The sequence below is a fragment of the Rhinolophus sinicus genome, chromosome 2, assembly GCF_057876585.1.
Source record: "Rhinolophus sinicus isolate RSI-liver-muscle chromosome 2, RSI-T2T, whole genome shotgun sequence".
Classification (NCBI taxonomy): Eukaryota; Metazoa; Chordata; class Mammalia; order Chiroptera; family Rhinolophidae; genus Rhinolophus; species Rhinolophus sinicus.
The window spans coordinates 97,661,979-97,689,416 of NC_142502.1; the positions used below are offsets into that span (position 1 = coordinate 97,661,979).

The 27,438-nt window shown below is 40.9% G+C and overlaps 1 protein-coding gene and 1 pseudogene across 1 annotated transcript; both read right to left on the reverse strand.

Annotated features, from left to right (window-relative positions):
- Nucleotides 1–1,034: 1,034 nt before the first annotated feature.
- On the reverse strand, nucleotides 1,035–27,416 carry LOC148758832 (adenylate cyclase type 10-like). Its single transcript, XM_088794325.1, has 16 exons — nucleotides 27,245–27,416; nucleotides 25,790–25,894; nucleotides 22,125–22,163; nucleotides 21,263–21,406; nucleotides 12,979–13,184; nucleotides 12,611–12,701; nucleotides 12,417–12,505; nucleotides 10,959–11,150; nucleotides 10,125–10,246; nucleotides 5,681–5,757; nucleotides 5,387–5,576; nucleotides 4,840–4,895; nucleotides 3,730–3,883; nucleotides 3,379–3,568; nucleotides 2,504–2,590; nucleotides 1,035–1,310 (listed from the first exon to the last, which is right to left on the reverse strand). Exons 1-16 carry the CDS (start codon nucleotides 27,399–27,401, stop codon nucleotides 1,035–1,037), a joined length of 2,175 nt encoding a protein of 724 aa, XP_088650451.1. The 5' UTR covers nucleotides 27,402–27,416.
- Nucleotides 18,476–19,860, reverse strand: LOC148758833 (N-acetyllactosaminide alpha-1,3-galactosyltransferase-like; annotated as a pseudogene).
- Nucleotides 27,417–27,438: the final 22 nt, after the last annotated feature.

Genomic DNA, 27,438 nt, shown 5'->3' on the forward strand with positions numbered 1-27,438 from the left:
ATCCTCAAGGCATTCTTCTCTTAAGTAATGTGCAATTCTTTATTGAACTCTCATGTTTATAAATCCCTTTTAGTGGACTGTCATGTTTATAGATCCTATTTTCCTATCGCCACCACCTGTGCTGCTTGCAAAGGAACTACAGAAGATTGATCGACTCAATTAAGTTCTCTGAGGCAGGTACTTAGTGTTTGCACCATAGCTGCATATTATTTGCATAGTGCACTGAGCCAGGAAGGCCTAATCTTGCCAACAATGGCAGCAGAGAATAGGTATGTGTCTTATAAGGGCTGGGCGATGCCATGTTTAAGATGAATTCCAGCAGCTGGACCAGGGTCAACCCCTGGGAAGCTAAGCTTACCCGAGAGGGTTTCCCACTTGCTGTTCTCCTCCTCCTCCTCCTCCTTTTGTACGGCATGAAAGAGCAATATGTCCTTAGAGAGGAGGTCCTGGCATAGGACCTCGCAGTAGAGGGGGTTTCCCAAGCACCTGTGGAGAAGGTAGCTGTAGAGAGGTAAGTAGGGCTTGCGGACTAAAGATGCCCACTTGAAGAGAGCCAAGCATAAGGCTATTTCATAATAGGACTATTTCTTCTGTTGTTGCAGTGAGCTCTTGATATACATTAATGGAGGGAAACAGCAGCACAGAAATGTAAACAAAAAATTATGATTGGCTTTGAAATGTATTTTGGCAGTAACTTTTCTTTCTTAACTATTTTGCTTCTATGGATGTTAAAAGGAACTAACGTCCCGTTGCTAAAGGGCCTGGCAGAAACTGGCCTGACTACATATAACTGACAAATGAAGCAAGCCATCCAAGTCCTAAGTGTCCTGTGAAAATCTGGGGGGCTAGCCCAAGGGGGTAGGCCCTTCCGGGCTTACTAGGAGACTGTCCACTTTTACATCTCGTCTTGGGCCTCATCATGGCTTCTGACACCATTCTCCTCCCCCAGCTCTGGTTCTGTGGGACCTGAGCCTTCTCCCTGATATATGGTACTGGCTCCTCCCTTAATGAAGTGCCCAGCTGGTCCGACACACTCACATCTGCAGCTCTCGGGGGATGCTCACCACCCTCAGTTCCCAACATGCCATTCTCAACAGTGAATTCACTGCTAACTTGGCAATGGGCACCAGGAGAGCCTGAGGGCTCCGCAGGAAGTGCTGGGCCCAGCCGCACAAGGTGAAGGGAGGCGTCAGCGTCATCACCATGAGGATGGGCACATGGGAGAGCAAGGCTCCCAAAAACTCCCAGGAAGCTGCATCCAGATGCTGGGCCTCATCAAGGAGGAAAATTAGCGGCGTTTCCCTCACTGCCTGGAAATAGCAGCAAAAGAAATAACAACCTCTCATTAGAAATGAAGTCACCTGATCTGCAATTTCCCATCAACAATTTAAATAAAATGTCAACAAGTGCTGGGGTTTCAGAGTAAAATGTATCCTAAATCTAGCAAATATTTTACTTTATAAATATGAAATATAGCCTGTATATCTAATTCCCAAAGATGTGTACTGAGTTTCTTTGGACAAGAAAATATTCTAACTGAAAAAAGAAATAAGCATAAAAATATTCTCCAAATCAAACTTAAAGCTTTCAAATATTTTATTTTGGCAAGGCTTCAAAATGTGTGGGAATTCACACTTTAAACCAGCAATTTCCAAACCAGGACACACATCAGAATCCCCTGGGAGAGCTTACTGACACTACCAATTACCACACCCCTCTCATGTAGACTTAAAAAAGGTATAGTCACTTTTCTCCACATTCCCCACACCCATTCCATTCCCTAGTGCCACAGGTAACTATTTTAATTTTATTGTTTAGCCCTCTGTTTGTAACTTGTTCTTATAAAATGTGGTTGTTTTGTCTAGAAAATTGTATAAATGATACTGTATTACAGATCTCATTATTTCTCTCTCTCTCTCTTTATTCAGGACTGTTTTTAAGATCGCCCCGTGTTGTTTTTCTCCTATTCCCTGACCTCTAACTTCCGCATTACACTCCATCGTGTTCATACATGAGCTCATGCCAACGGCCTCCCGAGCCTCCACAGACAAACACTGCAATAACCAGACTCCCTGGGATATATGTCCAGGAGTAAACCTGCTGGGTCTAGAGGATGCATGCTGTTAACATTTGACTAGTTTCTTCTAGATTGCTTTCTAGAATGGCTACATCAGTTTCTGCTCATGTAGATTTTTGATTCTGTAATCCTGAATTGGGCCTGAGTATTAGTATTTTTAATAGCTATCCATCTGCATTTAGAAACTACCGTTTTAAATTAAGTTACTAAAATTTCATTAAGAAACAGGATCAGGAAAGAGCAAAGACCTTTTAGTGTATGCTGTGCTGTACGATGGATTGAAGGTTATAGACAGATACAATGAAGACATCAACAAATGGGCAGGTCAAGAAATGCCTAAGTCAAGGTGTGATGTTGATAGATTAAAATGAGCATAAAACTATTTCCACATATTAAGAGTTAATGGTATGTAGCAAAAGTACCCACCTCTTGTAGCACTTGAAAAAAACACTCCTTAATCTTCCTTTGTCTGGCCAGGTCATCCATGTGTGAAACTTTGAAGGACAAAGGAAACTGACCAGGAAAATTATTCATATATTAGCATCAAAAATGACAATCTAAAAGAAATATACAGCTTCTCCAAAGAGAACAGAAAAATGATTCTATATTGAGTGAGAATGGGTTTCTGTAGTATTGGGCCTAGTGTTACAAACATCAGTATACAGCTCAGAGGGTGAGACTGAAAATCCCCTGGCAGTTAAGAGAGTGAGAGCTCCTTTCCATACCAGACTCTGGCAGACCCCTAAAGGGTCATGACGAAGGAGTAAAATGACGGGTTGGACTTAGCAATGCCACTTTGGACAGCTCCAGTACCCCAGGTACTCCAATTATACCAGGACAAATGCGCGCAGGAGACTTCTCAGAAACAACTGCGGTGGGCATCTCCTAACACTGTTTCCTGTGCGAGGCTGAGGCACATTAGCTACCTCAGACCTCAGAGCCAAAGTGGGGCTGCTCCTCCACCACGGTGGCCAGGGAAAACCTGCTTTAAGACAGGGCTATGCTGAGGGACAGATTATAAAACCCACACCAATATTATACTCCTCATGGTGAAGGTGAAAAAATTGAGGCTCAGAGGGCTAGGACATACAACTAACAAGTGTCCGTCAGTCCTAGAATTCACTCTCCTCAAAAAAGAGAAAGGCTGGGTTTTGGTGTCAAAGGGATTTCAAATCTCAATGCTGCCATTGCTAACTATATGTGTTCTTAGCATATATATGGCCTAAAGGTATTCAATTAGAAGACAGTCCTGGGTAAACTAATATTAGTAATCCAATTCAGAAAGCCACTGCGTTCATTACCTTTACAAAGAAGAGGTCGTTAAACAGGCAGTGAAGCGGCTCCTCCACCATTCCATGCAGCTGTTTTTGCAGGCACTCTTGCCGGTCACAGGCTGGACATGTGTCAAGCTCAAAGAAGATGGCCATGAGGGTCTGAATGGCATAGAAACACTGTGTGGAATCTGCTTCCTTCAGCTTCAATGGCAACACCCTGGGGAATGTTACCAAGGTCACAGGGAGTCCATGACCCACAGAGAGGTTACTCATTCCTCCAGCACAAGGGTGCTCAATCTAATGATAGAAGAGTCTCACCAGAAAGGGACAGGAGCCTCGAGAGAAGCAGACCCTAAGTCAGAAGGCAGGAGTCTTTACCTGTGCCCGTCCTTCTGGGCCAGGAAGTTTATTTCAGCCAACAGCTGACTTTTTCCATAGCCTTTTCCACCTTCATACAGAACTGCTTGTCCCTTCTTCTGGTGCAAACACCCCTGCTGTGCCATTCGGAAGTCTTCCAGTTCTTTCTCCCGGTCTGTAGAGAGACAGGGAGCACCTAAGTCTCCTGTACTTTTTCATAGGCACTCTATTTGTTTGAATTAATGTGCAAAGTCAAGTCTCAGAATGGCTCTCCCCAAACCCCTACCCGAATCCCTAGCAGAATCCCATTCTTTGATGAGGCTTCACATTATCTCTTTCCAGAAAATTAACTCTGGACTACCGTGTTTCCCCCAAAATAAGACCAGGTCTTATATTAATTTTTGCTCCATTAGGGCGTATTTTCAGAGGATGTCTTATTTTTTCATGTACAACAATCTGCATTTATTCAAATAGTCATGTCATCTCCTTCTGGAACATCGTCATAACGTACTAAATGCATCCGTCTAGCTGAGACCTTAACTGGGGCTTATTTTCGGGGAAACACGGTACACAGACATGTGTGCTGGACTGGGTGATTTGCTCCAGAGCCTAAGAAATGACATTCAGGACAACCAGGCACCACATGGACATGAGGCGACTCTATCTTCTTAGCTTTTTGTAAAAATTTCCATAATAATTATTTAGTTTTCAAAGTCTGTCACTGCTATGTAAAGACAATGGACTAACAGATATAGGTAAAGTAAGTATAGAGATAGAGTGGCAATAGTCCTGCTGCTATCTTCACTAACTAAGGATGAGGGAATTTCCCTCTACAGGTGAACCACAGCAAGCTGGTCAGATCTCAACAGCTGAACTCTGGTTTACAAAGATTATTACTAAATGTTGGTACTTCTCAGGCAAAGGGATACTACTCCACCTGAAACTTAAACATTCATCATGGAAAAGAAATGGCAAGTCCTCTTCAAAATTAACATTAAATTCATTAAGAAGGTTGCTTTCTGATGTTTAATACAAGCTTAGAAGCATTTAGTCTTGAATTTTGTTTTTTTAATCACATTTAATCATCTATAGCTGAAAAAACATATAATTTAACGTAGGAAAAAAACTCACCTAATAAAGGGTGATTTTTATTTCTCTCTCTGGCCAAATCTCTCTTCCCAAACATTCTAGGAAGAAGGACAAATGGAAATGTGTCTATTAAAATATAGTCTGGGATAGATAATATATCTCTAAATAGACAGGAAAAATTGTCCTCATAAGCAAGTGTTTCAGATAACTCAAGAGGTACAGAGTTCTGTATAAAAGAGTTTTAAAAAATTGAAAATTTGGGGAATAGGGAGGGGAGAAGTATTATTGATTGTTCCAAGTTCAAGGAAATAAATATACTGTGTCAAGTATGCAAAGAAGAAAGAACATATAGATTAATAATCTATTGCTATTCCTGTTGAATAGCAAGAAGTCCACCGAGGAACTAGCTAAGAGCTAAACATAAAAGTTGAAGATCTCAGACACTAAACCCTCCCCTTATGTCTCTTATTCCAACAGGCCGCTCCTAGAAGCATCTTTCTTTCTAATTTCATACAATCAAACATTGATTACTCTTATGCCCTGATTCTGTAAAAGAGATCAGAATGAAATATCACACAATGACACTCACACACATCTTCTATGACCAAGATATTCATACATCTTCCCTGGGTTGGAGATGTTTTTCATCATCTTCTCTGGCAGTTTCTTGAAGTTGTAAGCAGGTAGCATGGATCTTTGATATGTTACCTCATCACAGGACACCAAACCTGGATAAGCCGTTATCATTCTGGCCACAAGGCTTACTTTCGGGCCAATAACTGTATCAAGGAGACAGTGAAAACAAGGATAGAGAATTTCTGGATCACCTCCTCCACCTTTACCCCCTAAGTCACAGAACCAACAGTCCCGTGTCTTATTCTACCTGTATATTCATGTCTTGCTACAGCCCCAACCATGCCACAGAATACAGGTCCATTGGTGACACCGACGGAAACAAGCCTGGGGATCAGAAAAGCAACGATGGGTAAACACACAGTCAGAAGCCGCCAGGTCAGGTAGTAGATCTGCCACCACTATATCCAGAAGTCTAGATTTAGAGCTCAGATGGAAAAGGCCAGAACAGCAGTCAGTCTACAACATGTGATGGAAACAGAATGGTCCCCCTACTCCAGGAATTTTAGTTGGGGGGTCATTATTAGTAAAAAGACTAAAAATATCTTATATCTATCAGATACTTCATATATGCTTTTTGAAGTTCAAATTGATTACCTCACCTGATCCTTTAAGGGATAATTAACAACAAACATGTGAGGTATGTACTCGTATGTGGAGCAAATATTTGACAAAAGAAAAAAAACTGAAGGAGTTAATTAACTTTCCCAGAGTTACACAGCAAAAGTCAACAGGAGAGTCAGAATGAGAATCCAGGCCTCCTGATGCCTAGACCAGCGTTACGTCCTCTATACCACGCTGCCTCAGATAAAACTCCCAAATTAAATAGATCAACAGATGGCAGAACAGGGTTCATGGATCAAATAATGCTAGAATGTCAGAGTAAGGGAATAATCAGAATGTCAGGCTGCTGATGCAAGGCTTTACGAAGCAAATGAGTCTTCAGAATAATTTTTTTAAATGAGTAGTATTTTCTCATTCATTCATGCCTGCAAACATTCATTCATTTAATAAGCATTGAGAAGTATGTACGGCACCTAGCATTGGGCTGGGTATTTATACATAAGACCTGTATAAAAATACCCTGCCCTGGAGAAGTCTGTCTGGGGTGGAGGGTGGTAGGGATCAAGGGAGGTGAAAAGACATATTTATATTTACAAGTTAGCAAGATAAATACTACATCTTAGGGATCAGTGCAGCAAACTAATAGCGTGACCAGAAGGGATGCATTAACTGCAGAGTAGAAAGCGTATTCATAAAGGAGAGGATATACTATCAGACCTCAAAACTTGAAATACTGCCGAAGTGTGGCAATAGCATTCTGTCTAGTGGGAAAAGACATAGGTTTTGAAAAGTCCGGTGTGTTTCTGCAAAACTAAATAGTTCAAGAAGGCTAGAGCACAGAAGGTGCTTGGAGTAGGGAGAGTTGAAAGGAGAAGTGGTCCTTCCTAGGCCATGGCTGGAAAAGTACTGAAAATATGAATTATTTAAAAAGAGGACATACACTGTTCCAGGTGACGCAAAGGCTCAAAGGTGGCAATGAGCTATTCATACATAACAGAGAATGAGTAGATTTACTCAACTGATGTGAAAATTTCATGCAACAGATAACGAGATATGTGGATGAAGAAAGGGTGCAATGAGCACAGTTTTAAGTTAAATCTACAAATAACAACTTTCAGTTGTTTGTAGAGCGTGAATAGTGACAACAATCCCAATGTTTTTGTCTCTGAGACGTTAAAAGTCTTGTGCCTCCCTGTAAGGACAGGATTGAAGACTTTTTATTCATTCACTGGGCCCATTGCCCAGGGTGAATAAAAGAGACTCCCCAAGGAAAAAAAAACACAAAAAAACAGGCAGTTGGTCCTGTTGCCGGACCAAGAACAAGACTAAAAATTTTCTAACGTTTCATGATGCTTCCTTTGTCTTGAATGAGCTTTCCTACTTTTCACACCTACTGAACTCCTTTCCTTCTCAACCTGGCTCAGAAGTTACCTGTATGGTCAAGGCTTTCCTGGGACCTCTGGTGAGAATTAACTGTTTCTTCCCATAGCACTTCGTTGCAATTCCTACAGCACTTTATTCCTGCATTTAAATTTCATTGTATTAAAGTTAGTTACTTATTTAGCTGAGGAGGTGGCATCTTATTTCTCTTTATGTCCATCACATCCAGCACCATGCCTGGCTCATAGCTGTGTTTGACGAATGCTGGTTGAATGAATGTATTTATGCATTTGAGAAACCCAGCCCTTAACAAGATGACGATAATGAAACAATACTTTTCTCATTTGGTTACTTCTTATTTCTTTCTATTGTACTTTATAATCCCCCTGGCTCTTCCTGGCAGTCCATGTTCCTTTTTAAAAAAATATTCTTCATTGATGAAGAATATAGCCTTTATTCAATATGTACAATTATATATAAAGTATACAATATACCTAAAGTAGTTCTGGTGTTGAAAAGCTATAATAATGAGATTCTGCGACTGCACTCCCTGGGTCTCAAAAATATCCTGGAGAAATAGTCACAAACCAAAGCAACCTGATCAATCACTGGACTCTGGAAATCATCTTTCTTCTAGAAATGAGTTGAAAATTGAAGGTATTTCTCAGATTAGAAAGAATGTAGGAGATGACCCAAGGTGAAGAGGGTCATGGAAAAAGGAGACTTGGGAGGTGGTTCAGGTCGGAGAGGCTGATATGATGCAGGGGCGTAAGCAACGGCAGCTGCTTGTGAGGCCACACAGGCACCTCTGAGACTTGAACTGCGGTGAAGAAGGCAAGCGTCAGTAGCTCGTTAGAGCAGTATTTCCCAATACGCTCCTCAGCACATTCATTCTTCTTAATGTCTATGGGTTCTGGAGAAAAGTGTTTGGTGAGCAAGTAAATTTGGGGAATGTTGAGTAAAACAAAATATCGCACATTTCTTTACTGTAGGACTACTCAGAACCTTTGACGTTGATGTATATTGTCAACCTCCAAGAAGGAAAAATAGTTTGCATCACTTCCCAAACATATTTGGCCATGAAAATATTGTTTTTCATGAGTTACTAAGGAACTGATGTTCTAACAAATACATCTGGGAACATTATTGAGTTAGTAATGGTCTTCAAGGGAAAAAACACTGACCTTGAAACTAGCTTTCAGGCTCTGGCATTGTCAAGCTATTTGGTTTACCAACATAACATCTGGATCTCAGTTTCCTTAAATTAAAGAAGTCAGATTAAGGAAACTCTAACCTCCTATATAGCTCTATGCATCTACTATATTCTGAACTAAAGAAGACTGAAAGAGCCAAGTTATGCCCTAAGAATCATAGAAGGCATCCTTGAGGGCATTGTAAGACCACCTCCAAAGGCCAAAGCCATGACCATCTCCGTAAGGAGTAAGTGCCAAGGGCGGGGCTTTTGAAGGCCACAGGTCAATGCAGAATTCAAGAGCAGACCAGATCAGCACTGGAAGGGAGGGCACAGCATCCCCTCGCTGGAGATAAGAGAGGAAAGCAGACTGTTGGAGTATCGGTAGATCCCACCAAGCCTGAAAGAAGTGCCAACATATATCTGTCTTGGGCTAAGAGTCTGAACATCTATGAAGCAACTGTAGCATCTATGTATCTGTAAAATAAGGAGCTGGATCAGATCATCTAAGTTCTTTTCAGGACTAACATTCTATGAGTCTACCTCTATAATTGTATTACATGGGTAATATATGACATCCCTTTTGGGGAGTATTTGCATTTTATAAGAGGCTGTGGAATAATCAAAATGACACAGCAATTGAGGACGAAGATTTGGGTTTTATTACCAGCTCTGCTGTATGTTAGCAACTTCTCTTCTGTGGCCTTAGTTTCCTAGTGTGTAAAAGAGATAAACATTTCACACTGGTAGCATGTATTATTCTATAAATGTTAAAGCACTATATAAATGTGATATAATTTTATTTATCTTAAATAAGGATGGCAAGCAAACAAATCTTTGACTCAATGTTAACATTAGAAATAACTGTTTTTGAAATCCATTCATATGTACACCTTTCCCATAGCTTTCTAGAGGAAAAAAGACCCATTTGAAAAAATTCACACCAACCTTGTCATAGTGAAACTAGTGGGAAAATGAAATTTTCTCTACCTTCATTAGGACTAGGCTTTTACAGAAGGTGGGAGGTGCGGTGGGTGTGGAGGAGAGTGATCAGATCAGTGTGAATTCCAGAAAAATCAATGGGCCTGGGAAAGACCAAGAGTGAAAACCAGAGAAGAGCACTAACCAGCGTGGTCCCTTCCTACCTAGAGACCTCCTCTCCCTGTAGACAGGCAGCATTCCCTCCACATACAGATATATTGTTCTGCATTCCCTCCACATACAGATATATTATTTGTGTTCTATTAATTTACACACTTGCTTGTTCCTTTGCATTGTCTTGAATCTTGCTATGTGTATTCTGTTCCTCCCCCTCTCCTACTGCCTTCTCCATTGGATGGAAACTTATCTTCATTTACTCTGGGTATCTAGTACACTGTTCTGTAACTAGTGATTTCATAGTAGAGCTTGTTTTCTGACTTCCCTTAGCATGTTCCCTCTCCTTAGGCAGATGACGGATGCCTTCAAACCCTGCTGTTATGACTGCCTCTGACCCTGCCTGGGGTCAGAGCCCCCTGGGGTCTGAGAAGCTCCTCTCTGCCCCCACCTTCCTCCTTACTTGACCTCAGCAAGATTTTCCCAGCAGAAGCGGAAGATGCTGAAGGAGCTCTCCAGGGCGTGTGCACACTCATCTGGCTTCTTATCCCCAGGAAGGCCAAAACCACAGAAGAACATGCAGCTCTGGCACAGATGACAAGAAAAGACAAGAGTGTTTACCTGGGAAAGGACTACGGCTTGCCTCAACTGAAGCAACTACCCTGAATGAAGCCAGATCCTTTCCTGACTGGTCTTCTGTTAGGAATGTAGGAGTCTACAAGATTCATGAACATTGAATGTTCATTCAAATGAACATTCTGGGTCAAATCAATATGGAGATGTAACAAAGAAGACATAAAATCTTAATTTAACTAACTGTTCTAAGAACTAAATTTAAAACGTGACGAAAATTAATACCAAGAACTTCTCAAAAATTCAATCTCTACTGTATATACCTTGAGCTAAGTCTATGTGACCACATTTTCTTTCCCTATAATGTCAAGTATTATGACACCGCTCTTTTCCAAGCTCCTCAATTATCTTAGATCTGATTACATTGACTTTCCTAATAGAGCCAGAGAAACATTCTTCATGCTTTCACAAGGATTTTTCAACAAGAATCGAATCAGAAGAGGATATAGAGAGTCATCCTCAATTAGACTGACAATTAAATTAACTAGAACATCCCAGTCCTATATTATTATTAGTTGAAGTTTTAATGTAAAATAGCTTGTTACAAAATAAGCAGCAAGGACTCTGACTTATGCCTGTGTTATACGAGAGGCAAACTGGTCACACATGACTACTATTCCTCACTCCCCTTTAAGGCTGATGGGTCAAGTTCCCTTGTACTTACTTTCTCAAACATAAAGATCCGGATCAGCTGGCCACCCCCTGTCTCTATGACTGTGGAGATGGATAAAGCAGCCTCCTGGATAAGATGACAGAAATGCAACATCCACGCTGTCTCGTGGAACTCTAGGTTGACCAAAACCATCGTCACGGTACGGAGTTCGGATATATACTCCATAGGTTGGCCCTCATCAATCTACAAAGACACAGTGAGTTACCTTGCCTGTATCTTCAACTCTCAGTATCATGTTTAGGAATCTTAGTGACACATTCCATGGTGAGTATGAGAAAATAACTTAAGGGTGTCAACAAACACTTATGAGAAAATTCAGGTTTGAGAGATATAGAAGATATACAAACCAGTGCACTTTGAATAAAAATTGTTTGACTTTAAACCTAAATGCCAGGTTTTTTTTCTGTGTGTTTTTTTTAGATTTTATTGGGGAGGGGGAACAGGACTTTATTGGGGAACAGTGTTCACTTCCAGGACTTTTTTCAAAGTCAAGTTGTCCTTTCAATCTTAGTTGTGGAGGGCACAGCTCAACTCCAGGTCCAGTTGCCGTTGCTAGTTGCAGGGGGCGCAGCCCACCATCCCTTGCGGGAGTCGCACTGGCAACTTTGTGGTTGAGAGGACGCGCTCCAACCAACTGAGCCATCCAGGAACTCAGCGGCAGCTCAGCTCAAGGTGCCTGTTCAATCTTGGTTGCTGGGGGCACTGCCCACCATCCATTGCGGGACTCGAGGAATTGAACTGGCAACCTTGTGGTTCAGAGCCCACTGGCCCATGTGGGATTGAAGGCCCACTAAGATTGAAGGGACAACTTGACTTGGAAAAAAGTCCTGGAAGTACACACTGTTCCCCAATAAAGTCCTGTTCCCCCTCCCCAATAAAATCTAAAACAAACAAAAAAAAACCCCCTGGCATTTAGGTTTAAAGTCAAACAGTTTTTATTCAAAGTGCACTGGTTTGTATGTCTTCTATATCTCTCAAACCTGAATTTTCTTTTAAGTGTTTGTTAACACCCTGCTCCAACCGTCTGATCCACCGGGCCGGCCCCTAAATGCCAGGTTTTTATATTTTTCTAAGAGTAAGTTTGATATTTCTAATTCCATTAGTCATTATATCACTTAAAGGGATTCACATATATTTATATATACAAAATCAGTCAATATATATTCACCAAGTATATACTTACTCTATACACTGCTATACAGTATACTAGTTTCTTGAGGGACAAATTGAAAAACAACTATGGCTCTTACTTTCTAGGACTGAGAAATCAACTAAAGTTATAAGACACATCATTACAATAATCGGTGCAGGTAGAGAAAGCTGCTGGTGTTACAATGGGGAGCAGAAGATGAATTGGAGCTACACAAAAAGGCTGTCACATATAAATGTACACCTGTTTACATAAACACATGCAGAGTCTACATTATGACTTAAGAACGAGGAAATAACCTTTTTCAAAAGGTTTTTTATTATGTGCTTCCGCAGGGTTTTCTCAAGTGCAGAGTCTGGATCCAGCTCCAGCGCAGTTCTTAGAGTATCTGAGAAAAGGAAAACAAAACAGACAAACAAAAAATGTTTCCAGCCACCTGGAAACATTAATCTTTAAAATTTTGGGCTTGGGTAGAAAGGACAAAGTAACTTACCAGCACTTGTCCGGTAATGTGGCAGATAATCGAGGCACTTGTCAAAATGCTCATCAAAATCAAATGGGTCAATGGTCCGCATATCTCTTAACTATAGAAAGAAAACGGCTCAATTCTGTGTCTACCCACCAATTGGATTACCTCTGGTTCCTTAACAGAGGGGCTGTCATTATCCGTCTATCATTATCTTTCCAGCCTTACTGTTCTACCTCGTCTATTTTTCTGGGAGACTATCCCCCACCTCCCTCCAAGACAGAGTTCCAATGGTTGTTGGTTTGGTTAGACGATATGTGACCACCAGCACCGCACTGCCCTGTGCAGCATAAAGGCCTTTTCAGGATGTGCAACAGGTGGGGCCAGTCTCCTACCTTCACAGCTTCATCCTCCCTCACGATTTCCACTTCAAACATGTACTGCTCGCAGAGCTTCCAGCAGTTCCAGGACAACACTATCTCATTTGCTTGAGCCAAACGCTGAGCTAATTGGACATCGTCTACATCTTGTCCAATCACCAAGAGGTATTGTTGCTGCTCGTCTCCAACAACAACTTGGGAAATCTGACCTGCAGACAGACCTATCCAGAAAAAAAGGAGACAAGTGTTGAACAGCTAAACTCAACTGGAAAACCACACACAGGGAGGGTTCTGGAGTCCTTACATTGCTCAGTGCATAAAGACAATCTTGTTACCGCCCATAGTTGCAGAAGTATTAGGTGAGCTCACCTTGAAAAATAATACCTTGCTCTAGGTTTCCTTCTGTCTCAAACACACCTAGAGACATTCAAACAAGCTTGGGTTCTATGGGAGAAGAACAAAAGATTCTAGGCATCTAAGAACCTTGTCTCTAAATTTCTCTTCTCATGGAGAGCTAGGTTCTCATGGCAGAGACCTAATGGTTATGCTCAGAAGCGTTGTCATAGTGACTCCATCATCCCTCCTCATGTAGAACCAGGGCTGGTGACAATCAATATTTTACCAGACATGGGCTTTGCCATACACCCTTATTCCTCCTCCAGTTTTTCTTGCCCTGAGGGATTTCTTACTGCTAACACATCTGAAAGAAATGGTTTGCTCGCCAGGGGAAAAGTGACTACCATGTTTCCCCGAAAATAAGACCTAGCCAGATAATCAGCTCTAATGTGTCTTTTGGAGCAAAAATTAATATAAGACCAGGTCTTATATAATACAAAACTGGATCTTATATTAATTTTTGCTCTAAAAGATGCATTAGAGCTGATTGTCCAGCTAGGTCTTATTTTCGGGGAAACATGGTATAACTGAGAAGTCTACCCTTAGTTAGTCACCCAATCTAAGCTAAAAACAAGGGGAAAATAGTTGTTTTTTGTTTTGTTTTAACAGGACTTTATTGGGGAACAGTGTGTACTTCCAGGACTTTTTCCAAGTCAAGTTGTTGTCCTTTCAATCTTAGTTGTGGAGGGCGCAGCTCAGTTCCAGGTCTAGTTGCCGTTGTTAGTTGCAGGGGGCACAGCCCACCATCCCTGTGGGAGTTGAACCGGCAACCTTGTGGTTGAGAGGATGTGATCTAACCAACTGAGCCATTCAGGACCTCAGCGGCAGCTCAGCTCAAGGTGCTGTGTTCAATCTTAGTTGCAGGGGCGGAGCCCACCATTCTTTGCGGGAGTCGAGGAGTCGAGGAGTCCAACTGGCAACCTTGTGGCTGAGAGCCCACTGGCCCATGTGGGAATTGAACTGGCAGCCTTTGGCGTTAGGAGCACAGAGCTCCAATCGAAGGAGCCACCGAGCCAACCCTGGAAAATAGTTTTAAGAGAATTGCAAAGACATATGCTTCTGGCCATGATGGGAAACAGATAGTGAATTTACCATAATGCTTGGGAACAACTAATAAACTGGAAAAAAATACATGAAACAATTCTGAAGACAGTAGGATGTCAGGTAACGGAGGACAATGACCCTTGAGAAATGGGAAATAAACAAGGTGAACCCTCTGATACCCCAGTTTACTGTCTGGAGAGTTTCCAGGACACATCTCAGGAGTGGAAACCCAGCTGCACCCCAGAGAACTCCCCGAGCTGAGAAGACAGAGCTCAGAGTCTGAGGAAGCCAAAGTGGCTAGAGTTCATAGGTCACTGTGAGTACCAGAGAGACGTATACAAAGAAAAGTCCAGCTGTCTGTACAGGGTCCCCACCTCAAGTTTTTAGCTGAGTACTGATAAGTGCATCAATGTGAGGAAACCACCTGAGGCCAGGTGTAGGGAGCTGGAGCATTAAGGGTTAAGAAAATGTAACTTCAAGCAGAGTTTGGGAGGATCGCTAAGGAGAACTTCGATAAGCATAAAGAACAGACACCAGCTGTTCTGGGGATGAGGAATTATCAAAAAGGTAAAGACAGTCAGGGCCAAACTTTGAAAAACATAACTAATCTGTACTTCCTGCCTCAGCTGCTCTATGTAACCTTGTTTCTGTGTGTATAAAGGAAAGCTGGAAAATAAAGCAGGCGCTGCAGTCTAATTAGAACTGCTTGCCCTCCTGATCCCATCTTTGTCTCTTGTCTGTTTTTTTCTCAATCCTCACTCCCCACTTCAGGAACCGTTCATCTCGTCGGCAGGCTCCGACAGCCAGGGAAAGAACCACCTGAAAAAATTAGAAGGAACAATGCTAGATATCACACAGGGATGGAATAGTTCCTGCTCCCACTAGCCAGAGCGTCAAACTTAATAATTCACAGGACACTAGGTACAGAACTCAGAAGGGGTTTGCCTCAGGAATGGGGCAAAATTAGCTCTGGACTAAGTGCAACTCTGGTCCCATCCAACAAAATGTAAAAGCAAAAACTGAAACGATCAAGCTAACCAGATCCCAGAACGAAGCTCAAGAATATTATAATATTTAAAAAATCCGGCACCTAACAAGTTAATTCCTAATGGCTGGAACCCACCAAAATTTACCAGGCATGCAAAGAAAAAGGAAAATATGATCCATAATGAGAAGAAAAATCAATCAATCAAACCCAACCTAGAATAACACAAATGATAAAATTAGTAGACAAGGATATTAAAAGAATGATAACTAATTCCATATATTCAAGAATCCAGAGAAAAGACTGACCAAGTAGAGCTACAGAAGATTTAAAAAAAAAAAAAAAAAAAAAAAAGACCCAAATCAAAATTCCAAGCAAAAAACTACAAGGTTTGACATGAAAAATACACTAGATAGAATCAAAGGCAAATTAGACATTGCAAAAGAAAAGGTTTGTAAACCTGAAAACACAGCAATAGAAATTATCCAAAATGAAAGACAGGGAGAAAAAAGAAAAAAAGTGAAGACAGCACCAGTGAGCCATGGGATAATTTCAAGCAGTCTAATATGTGTCATTGGCAAGAGGAGGAGAGAAACAAAAAAAATTATTTGAAGAAATAAAGGCAAATTTTCTAAATTTGATAAAAACTAAAAACCTACAGATCAAAGAAGCTCAATGAGTCCTAAGCACAAGAAAAATGAAGGAAACTGTACCAAAGCACATCATAATCAGATTCCCTAAAACCAGTGATGAAGGAAAAATCTTAAAAGTAGTCAGAAGAAAAAAAGGACATGTTCCATACAAAGAAACAAAGATAAAAATTAAAGCAGATTGCTTGATGGAAACATAGCAAGGAAGAAGACAGTAGAACAGTAGCTTTCATGTAAGAGAGAAAAAAATCCTTGTCAACATAGAATTCTATAACAACTGAAAATACCTTTCAAAATCAGAGGTGAAATAAAGGATGTTTTTCAGACATACAAGAGCTGAACTAACACATCTCCAGCAAACCCATACTAAGAAATGTTAAAGGAAGTTCTTCAAACAGGCAATAATAAGTATTGACAAGAACATGGAGAAATTGGAACCTTCATACATGGCTGGTGGAAATGTAAAATGGAACAACCAATTTGGAAAACACATTAGCAATTTTTTAATAAGGTAAATATGCATCCACCATAAGGCCCAGACCATCCACTCCTATGTATTTACCTGAGAGAAATGCCTATGTCCATGCAAAGACCTGTCCACAGATGTTCATAACAGCTTTCTTTATCTTTTTAATGAGAAAATAATTTATTCAACTGTTAATCAGTAACTATTTTTTTTTAATGTTTAAGAATAACTATTAATGAGATCTTTATTTTGTTCACTTGGGATTTAAATTTAAATGCATTAAAAAAATCAAGAATCCCTCAAAAGTAAACATCAGCCCTTTTCTATATTCTTTCAGGATAGATCATTTCTTTTAGGACTTAAATCATTAAGTTGCCCACTCCAGAATGGATTCCAGAAAACTTGAGTTACAGAGAAGCAAGGGTCCTATCTGACACATGATCTCCTTTTACAAAGTGCATTTCTTCAGGAGTTTTGGTGGCTTTGCTTTGCTGGGTTCTGATATTTTTTGGCAAGAAGTGAAGAGTAGAAGGCACACTGCAACGGTAGAGAAAATGTACGTTTTATTTTCTCAGAGAAGCTCATGGTGCTGAATTTCAAGCCAGTGTAATGGTCCTTCAAATAAATAGCTTAAAAATGGAAACAAATGATCTAAACTGGAACACAAGCAAAATATAAATATTCCTGCATATGTAAATGTTGTCTCCTAATTTCCTTTACATTGAATTGCTTAACTTTAAATAATATAAAATCCTACATATTATTTGAAGAAGGAAATTCTTAGAGAAGGGAATTGAACGTTAAGCTGTTCAGTCATGAGGACTGAGTCTTCCATTGCCATCCCCTCTGCTTTCGATATAAAGTCAATTAAGTATTTTATTAAATGTGTCTGGTTGTTGCACCTCAGTAGCAGAAGGGGCAGGGGAAAATAAGAGGCTGTTTGATGGGAGGGCTTTTCCTCCAATCCACAACTTGATGTCAGCCATCCGAGTGGGACATGGTAGGTTGCGGGACTCTGCAGGTTAGAGCAGGTGGCAGCGGTACTTGCTGATAACTGATTGCCACGAAGCCCAGGTCTGGGAAATATAACTCCTTGTAAGCTTCTTCAATCCAGTGCCGGCCTTTGTCTTCTCTGACATCAATTACTTCTTCTGGCCAAGGATTGGAAGACACAAGTTGCAGAATCTGGCAGACTGAATGTGACTTCGGCAAAACAAGAAGCATCTTCTATTCAAGTCCCCTCTGCTTTGGTTGTCGTGGGATCCAGGCGGCTGGAGACCATCCACATTGTCCGCCCCCATTCAGCACCTGGGTCCATGCTGTATTTAAGCACTAGCCCCATGTCCTGTGCTCCTCCAAGGTGGCACTGTCCCCTCTCTTTCCACGCTCTCTTTGCTATTTCATGGAAAACCCATTTTGAGGCTTTGTTTGCACTTCCTGAGCACCCACTGGCTCATTGAGATTCTGTGACTCCAAACATTCAACACCATGATATCCACTGAGAATCTCAACCAGTCTTTCGCACAGAAGCCAAACAACACCCTGAGACAAAAGGACATGGGCTACAAATGGCCTGAAGCAACTTGCTATTGAAACCATTTGAGGATTGCCAAAGCAGACTGTGTCCTCACTAAGAGTTCTCCTGCGGCAAAGCAACTCTATGTTGCTTTAGATTCAGCAAAGACAGGAAAACACTGAAATCAAGGGGAACTCCCCACAATTGTATCTTGTTGCCAAACACTTCCCTTAGCACCCTTCTCTACAGCTTATTATCTGGCACATGTAGAGTGTTTCTTCCTGGCTTTTTCTTTGCCTGTGACAAATATATATATATATATATATATATTTTTATTTTTATTTTTATTTTTTTTTTTTTTCGTTCAGCTGATAGTATTTTGCCCAAACCCAGAATAGATAGGAAATCACTGGGAATTCACATCTGATTACCGTAGGTTCATTCTCCCATATTACAAGGCTCAGTTAAAAGGAGGAATAGTATGTACTTGCTAGGTTGGTGTTTTGTTAGTATTTTTTTTAAGTTAAAATTAAGTTACTTTTCCGAGGAAGTAGCTAAAATATTACTCTCTCAAATTCAGAAACCTAATGGCACAATTTATAGTCAAATATTATTTCTAGTCAAATTATATGCTTTTTTCTGGCAAGCTATCTTGACAGTCTTGATATATGAAGGCAGGCCTATATGATAATCCCAGCAATATGCTTCGGATAAGGTTTTAGTGGGTTTGTTGAGAAGGAAATACTTATTTAGGTGGCTTTCATCATGCCACTCGGCTTCTACGTCATTTTTCTTGTCCTGGAGGATTCCCATGAAGCACTCCTGGGTGATGGTTAGGACCTGAATGGGGGTTTCTCCCAAACCGCCCCTTGGCCCAATGGAATGTATGCTGCTGAGTCCTTCCACCTCGCATAGGTAAACTCGTCAGGCTCTGCCTTGTACCACCAGGCCTGTAGCTGAGCCACCGACTGGCCCAGTGTCTCCACCCCATTGGTGTCCTGGAAGAGCTGGCCCACGTCCATGCAGAAGAGGAAGCCGACCTCGTGCTGGATGTGGGTCACACTGTGCTCCCCAGTGGTCTTCATGCGCGTCATGCTGATGTCCTGCCCCCTCTTCTCAGGCTGGATCTCAAATAGTCTGAAGGAACGCAGCGGACCTGGCTCTGTCAAAGGAGACCTGCAGACATCGTCCACCATGAGGTAAAATAGCACTTTGTGGCCAACCAGGAAGAGTCTACTTGCAGATGTTAACAGCTCCTCCAAGTAACGCTCAATGTATCTTCCGACAGCAAAAACCATCAAACCCACAGTCATTTTCTGTTTGTCATAGTAATTTTCTAAGATGCCTCTGTTGTGCCTTTCCACACAACTGGTGCCTTCCATCTGGTCACTGTCCCAACCGCTGGGCGTTTCTGTGGATTATGCTCTTCCACAGTTTAGCTTAAGCTCTTCTTCATTATCTTCCTTTCTTTGTTCCTTTTCTTTGTCTATGTCTTCTTCTTCCCCTTGGTAATTGTGGGTCCCATTCTTAAACCAGCTTGGAAACCACCAGTCTTTCTGACTGCCATTGTCACCAAGTTCTGGGTTTTTTGAGTGATATGTCCACAGGAAAGAGCCTTCTGGGCTGTTGATATATTCCCCAAACACAACAATTACAGTTGAGACAATCAGCATTGACAGAATCACTTTTCCTTTGACATTCGTTATTTTCTCATCATTTGCTTCTCTTCCCTCAGAGTAAAAGGCAAATCAACAAAGTTCTATTGCACTTCGTCCTGCAGGAGGAAAGGCTGGGAGGAATGGAAGATATTGTGGTCCAACTCCTGATCCACAGAAGTCATAACAGCTTTATTTCTAATAGCCAAAAAATTGACAACTGAATTGTCTATCAAAAGTGAATGGATAAACAAATTTTAGTATATCCACTACAACATGGATGAATCTCAAAATAATTGTGCTGAATTAAAGTAGCCAAAAAGTATATACTGTATGATTCCACTTACATAACATGTTTAAAAATGCAAAATAAACTCTGATAGACGGTGGATCCTTGGGGATCAAGAGGGGAGTAGTTTATAAGGGGGGGAGGGTTTATAAATGGGCACAAGGAAACTTTTGTGAGTGATGGATATGTTCATTGTCTTGATTGCAGTGATGGCTTAGAAAGTATATAAATATGTCTATGTTCAGTATCAATTATGAATTATTTCCCAATAACACAAAAAACAAAAAAGAACTGTAGGCCAGGAAAGATGATCTACAAGACAGAATAAGATTCTTCACTACTGCTCAAAATATAAATGAAAAGCGGCAGTCAACTTTTGCCTTAATTCCAAAACGCCTTGAGGTTTCTGAACTCCTGTGAAGAAGATTTATGTATAGAGCTTCCCCCCAATCCTGACTCTGTGTGCAGCTTTTTAATTTTTATTGTATTGTTTATTATATAAAACAACATAGTTCAAAAACCAAACAATCTGAAAAATATACATTAAAAAGTCTGATTCCATCTATATACCCATCTACACACAATTTTCCTCTTGTAGTTTAACTTTTGCTTCTTTTTTTTTATTAGTTTCAGGTGCACAAAACAAAGTAAACTTTTGTTTCTTATATATATTTCCAATGTTTCTTTAATACAAATATAAAAAAATAAAAATTCTTATTTTCCCTCTTTACATAAAAAGGTAGCATACTAAACATAATGTTTTGCGTCTTACATTTTCTCAACTATATTTTGGAGATATTGCTATATCAGAACATCTTTTTAAAGTTGCAGAGAAAGAATCTCACTGAGTAGACATATCGGTGTTTATTAAATCAGTCTCCTATAGATAGTTTTCAATCGTTTATTACAAAGCATATTGCAATCAATACCCTTCTTCACAGCCTCAACACAGTGTGTTTAGCATCTGAATTTTTGTGTATCTATACATGAGAAATGATCTCACTGTACTTTCAATTGACATTTTTTTAGTTATGAAGTTGACCATCTTTTCACATGTTAAAAGAGATGTATTTCTTTGTCTATGTACTATTTATTCATATCCTTTGCCCACGTTTCTCTTAACATGTTAGTCTCTTCTTGATTCCTAAGTGTTTCTTCTATATTAGAAAAATTCAGCCTTTGTCTATATGAGTTGCAAGTATTTCCCCCAATTTGTCATTTATTGTTTGAATTTTTTATAGTGGTTGGGTTTTTTGTTTGTCTGTTTTTCCAACGGGATCTCTTTTAGTAGCTAATACCTATCTTTAGCTGTAGATCCTGGCCTTCTCTCGTATGGTAGATCCCAAATTTCTCCTGTATCTCCAGACTGCATTTTGCCACCAGAGTAATGATGTCACTGAGTTGATTCTGTTCCACTGTCCAGAGTGCCAGGAGCACATTCCCTGCAGAAACACACAAGATAGGCTGACAGAGGTCAAATATGTGGATTCACCTGGGCAGGGCAAAGTCCCCAGTAATGCAGAAGTTCTCATGTAAGGTGTCAGGCAAGGTTTCTTGGCCCTTCCTAGGTTAAAATATTGCTTTAGATCCTCAAAACCATTGAGCATACAAAAACATGATTATATTAGGTAGAAACTGAAATGTCCCTAATGTTTAAGGATAGTTTTGGTAACCTTCTCTCCATCAGTATACTAAAAGAAGGGGAGGGGTACTAGCAAAGAGATTCACAAAATATAAGTTCAAGTATAATTTTATGGCTGGTTTAAGTTTTAATAAAAAGGCCAATTCTATGGCATAAAGCTGTTAATGATCCTGAGAGTTCTCCAGATAGGAGACATTCGACTCCTCCTTATCTTACATGTAGCTTGTTACTAATGACCACGTTTCTCATTAGTTTTCTCATGAATACTTTATAGCACTTGTTTTTTTGGTCATTCAGTCTAAACAAAATGTAAAGCATATGTAGCTTAATACGGGCAAGGCTTCCAATTAGACTGGGAGCCACTTAGAGGCAGATTGTGTCCTCTCATCTTTGTTTCCGCAGGCTCAGCACATATTAAATAACCAAACAATGCTGAATAAACAAATATGCCAAATTCCATCCAAATATAGTCTCCCTCACTTGCAGTCCTTTAAATACTCAGAAAAACTGATAAATACCTGTGATATTTAGGATATCCCCTCCAAAACAGAGCACATCTGAAAATGAGTAAGGGAGACAGAGGAAAAGAAGTCAAAATCAGAGGTATACAGATCATGGCAGAATCATATGTGATCTAAAGAATGGCCTACAGAGTTTTTCCTCATATCTTTTCTGATCTATTTGTGTACTCCAAGGCTCGTGTTCCTTTTTTCCTTCCTCCTAGCTTCTCCCCAAATCTGTCTGTACTTATATTTGTCTTCTCTAAAATGGAAGAAGTACTCCTGTTCTCTTCTATTTGTGCTTCTCAAGAACTTCACTCCCTGCCTATCTTCTCTCTACTGGATCACTCCTATCAATATTTAAAAAAAACAGAAACAAAACACAACAAAATTAACCCACCTATTCTTGACTTTACCTTTTTTTCTAGCTATTCAGGCTATTTTTCTGCTACATTGCCAGCAAAACAAACAAACTGATGGTTGCTAGATGGGAGGGGGTGAGCATGGGGGAGAAGGTAACAGGATTAGAAAACACAAATTAGTAGTCACAGTATTGCCACAATATATGAGACAGTTTGGGGAACATAATCAATAATGTTGTAAAGATTTTGTAAGGCGTCAGATGGGCACTTGTCTTATTAGGGAGACCACTTTGTGGACTTTGTACATGCCTGACCACTGTGCTATATACTCGTACACCTGAAAGCTGAATAATACTGAATATCAACTATAATTAAATATATATATATATATATATATATATATATATATATATATATATATATTCACAGGATGTGGAATACAGCATAGGGAATATAGTCAATGGAACTACAGCCAATGGAATTCTAACAGCTGTGTATGTCAGAGGGACAGTAGACTGGGGAGGGGGGTTATCATTTTGTGAGGGGTATAAATGTCTAACTATGACATTGTTTTGTACACCTGAAATTAATAATAAGAAAAAGTCCACAAATACAGGAAAATGTATTTATTGATGGATAATCATCAAACAATTATAGGTTAAAATAGACATCACTTCCATTCTCTCAAAAGTAATAAAAATACTGATAATCCTCAATTTTCAAAGATATGAAAGATTGTCATTTTAACATATTTTTTAGCAAGAGTGTAAGCTGATCTAACTTTCTGAGAGAATAATATGATCAAAATTTTAAATGTGCATCCTTTTTATGTTCATACCAGATATTTCACTTCAGGTAGTTTATCCGAAGGAAATCAAACAAGTAGGAAAAGATTAATGTTCTAAGATGTCAATGTCATTGTTCTTTATAGTAAAAAAAAATGTAAACAACATACAATATGGGATTAAATAAATTGTAATATAGTCACACACACAAAAAAAAATCTCAAGAATTGACTATATACAATTTTCTCTTCATATCCTATTCACTCTTGAATTTTTTCTACATTCTCTTCTCAGCTTACTCCAGTCTGACTTTCATCTCTGTACTTCATCAGCAACATTCGTCTTGCTAAATTCAATATTTTCTGACCTCCCTGTATTTGACACTTTTCATTTTCAACCCAGCTGGCCACCATCCTCTTCTAGAGACGCTACTTCCTTTATAGTTTCAGGAATACCAGAATATCCTACCTCGCTGGCTATCTCACAGTCTTTTTTGTAGGTTCTTTCTTCCTAATCACAATCCTTCCATGGAGTTCTTCAAGCCTCAGTCTTAGGCTCTTTCTCTTTATTTATACTCTCCCCATCAATTCACATTTTGGTTACTCCATTTGAATGACTTCTTGACCTCTCAAACTCAGTATCTCCAGAACAGAACCCTTGATTTTCTTTCTCAAAGCCCAGAATTTCCCATTTTGGTACGTGATGCCACCATCAATTCAATCATGAAAGCCAAAAACTTGAGGTTCCCTTTACACGGCACTTCCACTGAAATCCAATACATCAGCAAATCCTGCCTATAGAACCTCAAAAATGTATTTCAAATCAATCCATCTCTATACAGCTCCACTGCCAAATCTTTAGACCAACATTTTTAACTGTCTGCACAATGGTACTGCCTGTGAAACTTTAAAAAAAAAATCCCTATTCCTGGGCCTACCACAGGATATTCTGATATAATTGGTCTGGGGTGAAGCATAGATATCAAGATTTTTAAAAGCTCCCCAAATGGTTATCTAATGTGCCAAGGTTGAGAACCACTACCCTAGCCCAAATCTCCATCATCTCTCTACAACTGCTCCAGTTGCCTCTTCAGCTTCCATTCTTACTACCTACCCTCCATCAGCTCCCTACCATGCAGTCTCCATGAGGCAGCTAAAATGAGCTTTAAAAAAATGTAAATCAGATCACATCACTCCTTTGCTAGAACCTTTCCAGTTTCCCCTGGTACAAACATATAGAATCCAAACTCCTTACTATGGCCTACAGAGCTTGATGATTTCCAACCACACCTCAAGCCACTCTTCCCCTGCTAGCTATGCAATAGCCATACTGGCCTGCTCAGTTCTGAGAACATGCCAAGCTTTCTCCCATCTCAAAACCTTTGTACCGGGCAGTCTTCTGTCTGAAATGCTTTACCCTTGGCTCTTCACAAGGTGTTCCCCTCATCATTTACGTCTCAGCTTAAATGTCATCTTCTCAGAAGAGCCTACACCCTATCTAATACAGAAACTCTCTCACCCTACAATTCGTTTTATTTTAACCACTACACCCTATTTATTTCCTTTGTAGACTATATAACCTACAATTATCTCATTTACTTATTATCTCTCTCTCACTAAAATGGCTCCACAAAGGCAGGTATTATGTCTTGTTTTCCCCTTATTTCTAGCACCCAGCAGTTCCTGGTGTTATAATTCCTACTTAATACTTAATTTCTATCTCCTATCTCCCCCTTTCATCTAAATAAACTTGATGAGAAAAATTGAAAGATCTTTTATACTTGTTCCTCAGGGGAAAGGGGTGAGTCAAATAATCACATTTCTAAAGGAGATGCCACAAAGTAAGTATTCTGGTGAATCTCTGATGGACATAACTGTATGGGGCACTTATCAGTAAAGAAAAGGAATGTTACATAAATACTAAAGGGTGTAGGATCAGAGTAATTTCTGTTGGTTAGGTCTTACTAGACTGAAAGCTCAAGAATAGGTTTTTGTACCCTCTGCACCTATTACAGTGCATGTCACAGAGGAGGTGCTCAAAACATGTTTGCTGCACAAACAAAAATGTTTTTTTCCCCCCAGATTAGGCAAATATCCACAAGCTTCTTACATGGCAGAAAATAATGAAAACACTCATTCCTACTCATAGGATCAAAATGCAATACTAGAATAGGAAAGTGTTTTGTAAATTATATCTGGGGTACACACAGGAGGCACATTATATTGTGCCTCCTGTGTGTATACCAGAAGGGACAACCTGAGGAATACCTTATTTTGAAATAAAGTACAAACATGCAAAGATAAAATACCCCCCCCCCCCCCCCGTTTGAACATTGAGTCAACTGGATGTGAAACTGAGTGGAATGGCAGATACAGGCAAAGATCTAGCTTGTCAGCGGCAACCTGAAGAAATAAGATGAGTAACATGAAAAGAATGATCCTTTAGTATCGCTTCTAAACTACCCCAGGCCTTCTTCTGTTACCACGCCTCAGAAGCCCAGGACCATACTTCTTGCTCCCCTACAATGGTCACTCACGCTCCACGATGTCACTAATGTAGTAACTGAAGATGTGGGCCAGTTTGTCCATGTCATGTTCCGACTTGCAGGTCAGGCTGAACCTGTCCATTAATGCTGTAAACCCTGACCAACAAAGCAGAAATTACCGTTAGCTGCAAATGCTACAGTTTTAGGCCCTATTCCCTCCATGCATCAGACCAGTGTAAAGGAAGCAGATCTCTTGGAAGTTGAGTAATTCCATTATCCTTTAACATGGTGTCATGCGGGAGACCCTGCTCGCTGCGCCATTTGTCATGCGGGGCGGCCTGCGGGGTCTCTGCTCCTGCTCCCCACACAAGAACACAGGATATGGTGAGGCCAAAAGGGAACACCCACGGAGCCATAAGTAGGGGAGTCATACCACTATATTCTCTCTGGCGGCACTATACTCTCACTGGAGGCTGGATCCACACTGTCCGCAAACCGCCATCCACACTTGCCAGCCCAGCCGCCATCTTCTTGCTAGCCCCCATTCTTCTCTCTCTTCTCTGCTAGTGTAGCCACAGCAGTTATATTAGTGGCCAATGGCTCACTGGTTACAGCTGACGGCTAACTAGCCACAGCTGATGGCCATGCAATCACAGTTGATGGCCATTTACTACCTGAGCCAGCACCTGTCTATGTGAGGCCGAGAGCCTGGAAACTGCTTTCTGGGGCTCTGTCCCCACACATGGTGTTCCTTAGAAAGTACTCAGGGCCAGGCTGGTTGCTACTGCCTCCAGGTATCCAGAAGGCCACCCTCTCCATGCTTTCAGAAGCTGCAGATAGAGAATATTCACCCACAAGTCCCTTTTCATCTGAAGCCAGCTACTTCTTTCCCACCATCCTCTAAGGCTTCCCGGAGGGAAACTGTAGGATTCCCCCCCATGTGAGAGACAGAGAAACCACTGACAAGGGAATGGATTAATGCTTTATGGAGAACTCGTATTTTGAGCTCCTTCAGGGAAGGCACCTTGTTATCACTCATCTTCATATCCATGACATATGAACTCTATAAATATTTGTTAAATGAACTACTCTCAAAGCAGCTGCTAGTTCTCTAACTCCTACAATGGCGGGCACATACTATTGGACCTAAAGAATGAACTGAGTGAACACAATAATTGGATGAAGAAAAATGCTTATGGGAAAATGCGCAGGATTGGGAGAAACTTGGATACAAAGCCTGCTGTATGGCCCCAGAAAAATCCTTTCCCCTTTCTGGGTCTTAATCTCATCACTTCTGAAGAGAACTCAAGGGCTAAGCCGGATCACCCCTACAGGCGTCCTGCTGCTCTGAAAATGACACTCAAAGTTGCCTGCGGAGGCGGCGCGCTGCACCTTAGCTCGCCTCGCGGGGCCAAGCCCGTAACCGCAGCGGCCTCTGGGAGCTGATGCCCAAGCGGCCAACCCTTTGGCAGGGCAGGAGAGCAACACGCCTCCCCTCGCCCTCACCCGTCACGTGGACGCCAAGGAGAACGCCCTGGGCCGTTGCGAGCTCGGGCTCCGATCCCCGGGGCTTCCTGAAGACCAGCAGGTCGGGAAGCAGCGCCGCCAACCGGGCCTCCACGGGCCACAGAAACGGAGCCCCAACCTGCTCGCCGGTCGCCATGGTGGCGGCGGAGTTGACCGCTGGGCTACCGGAAACA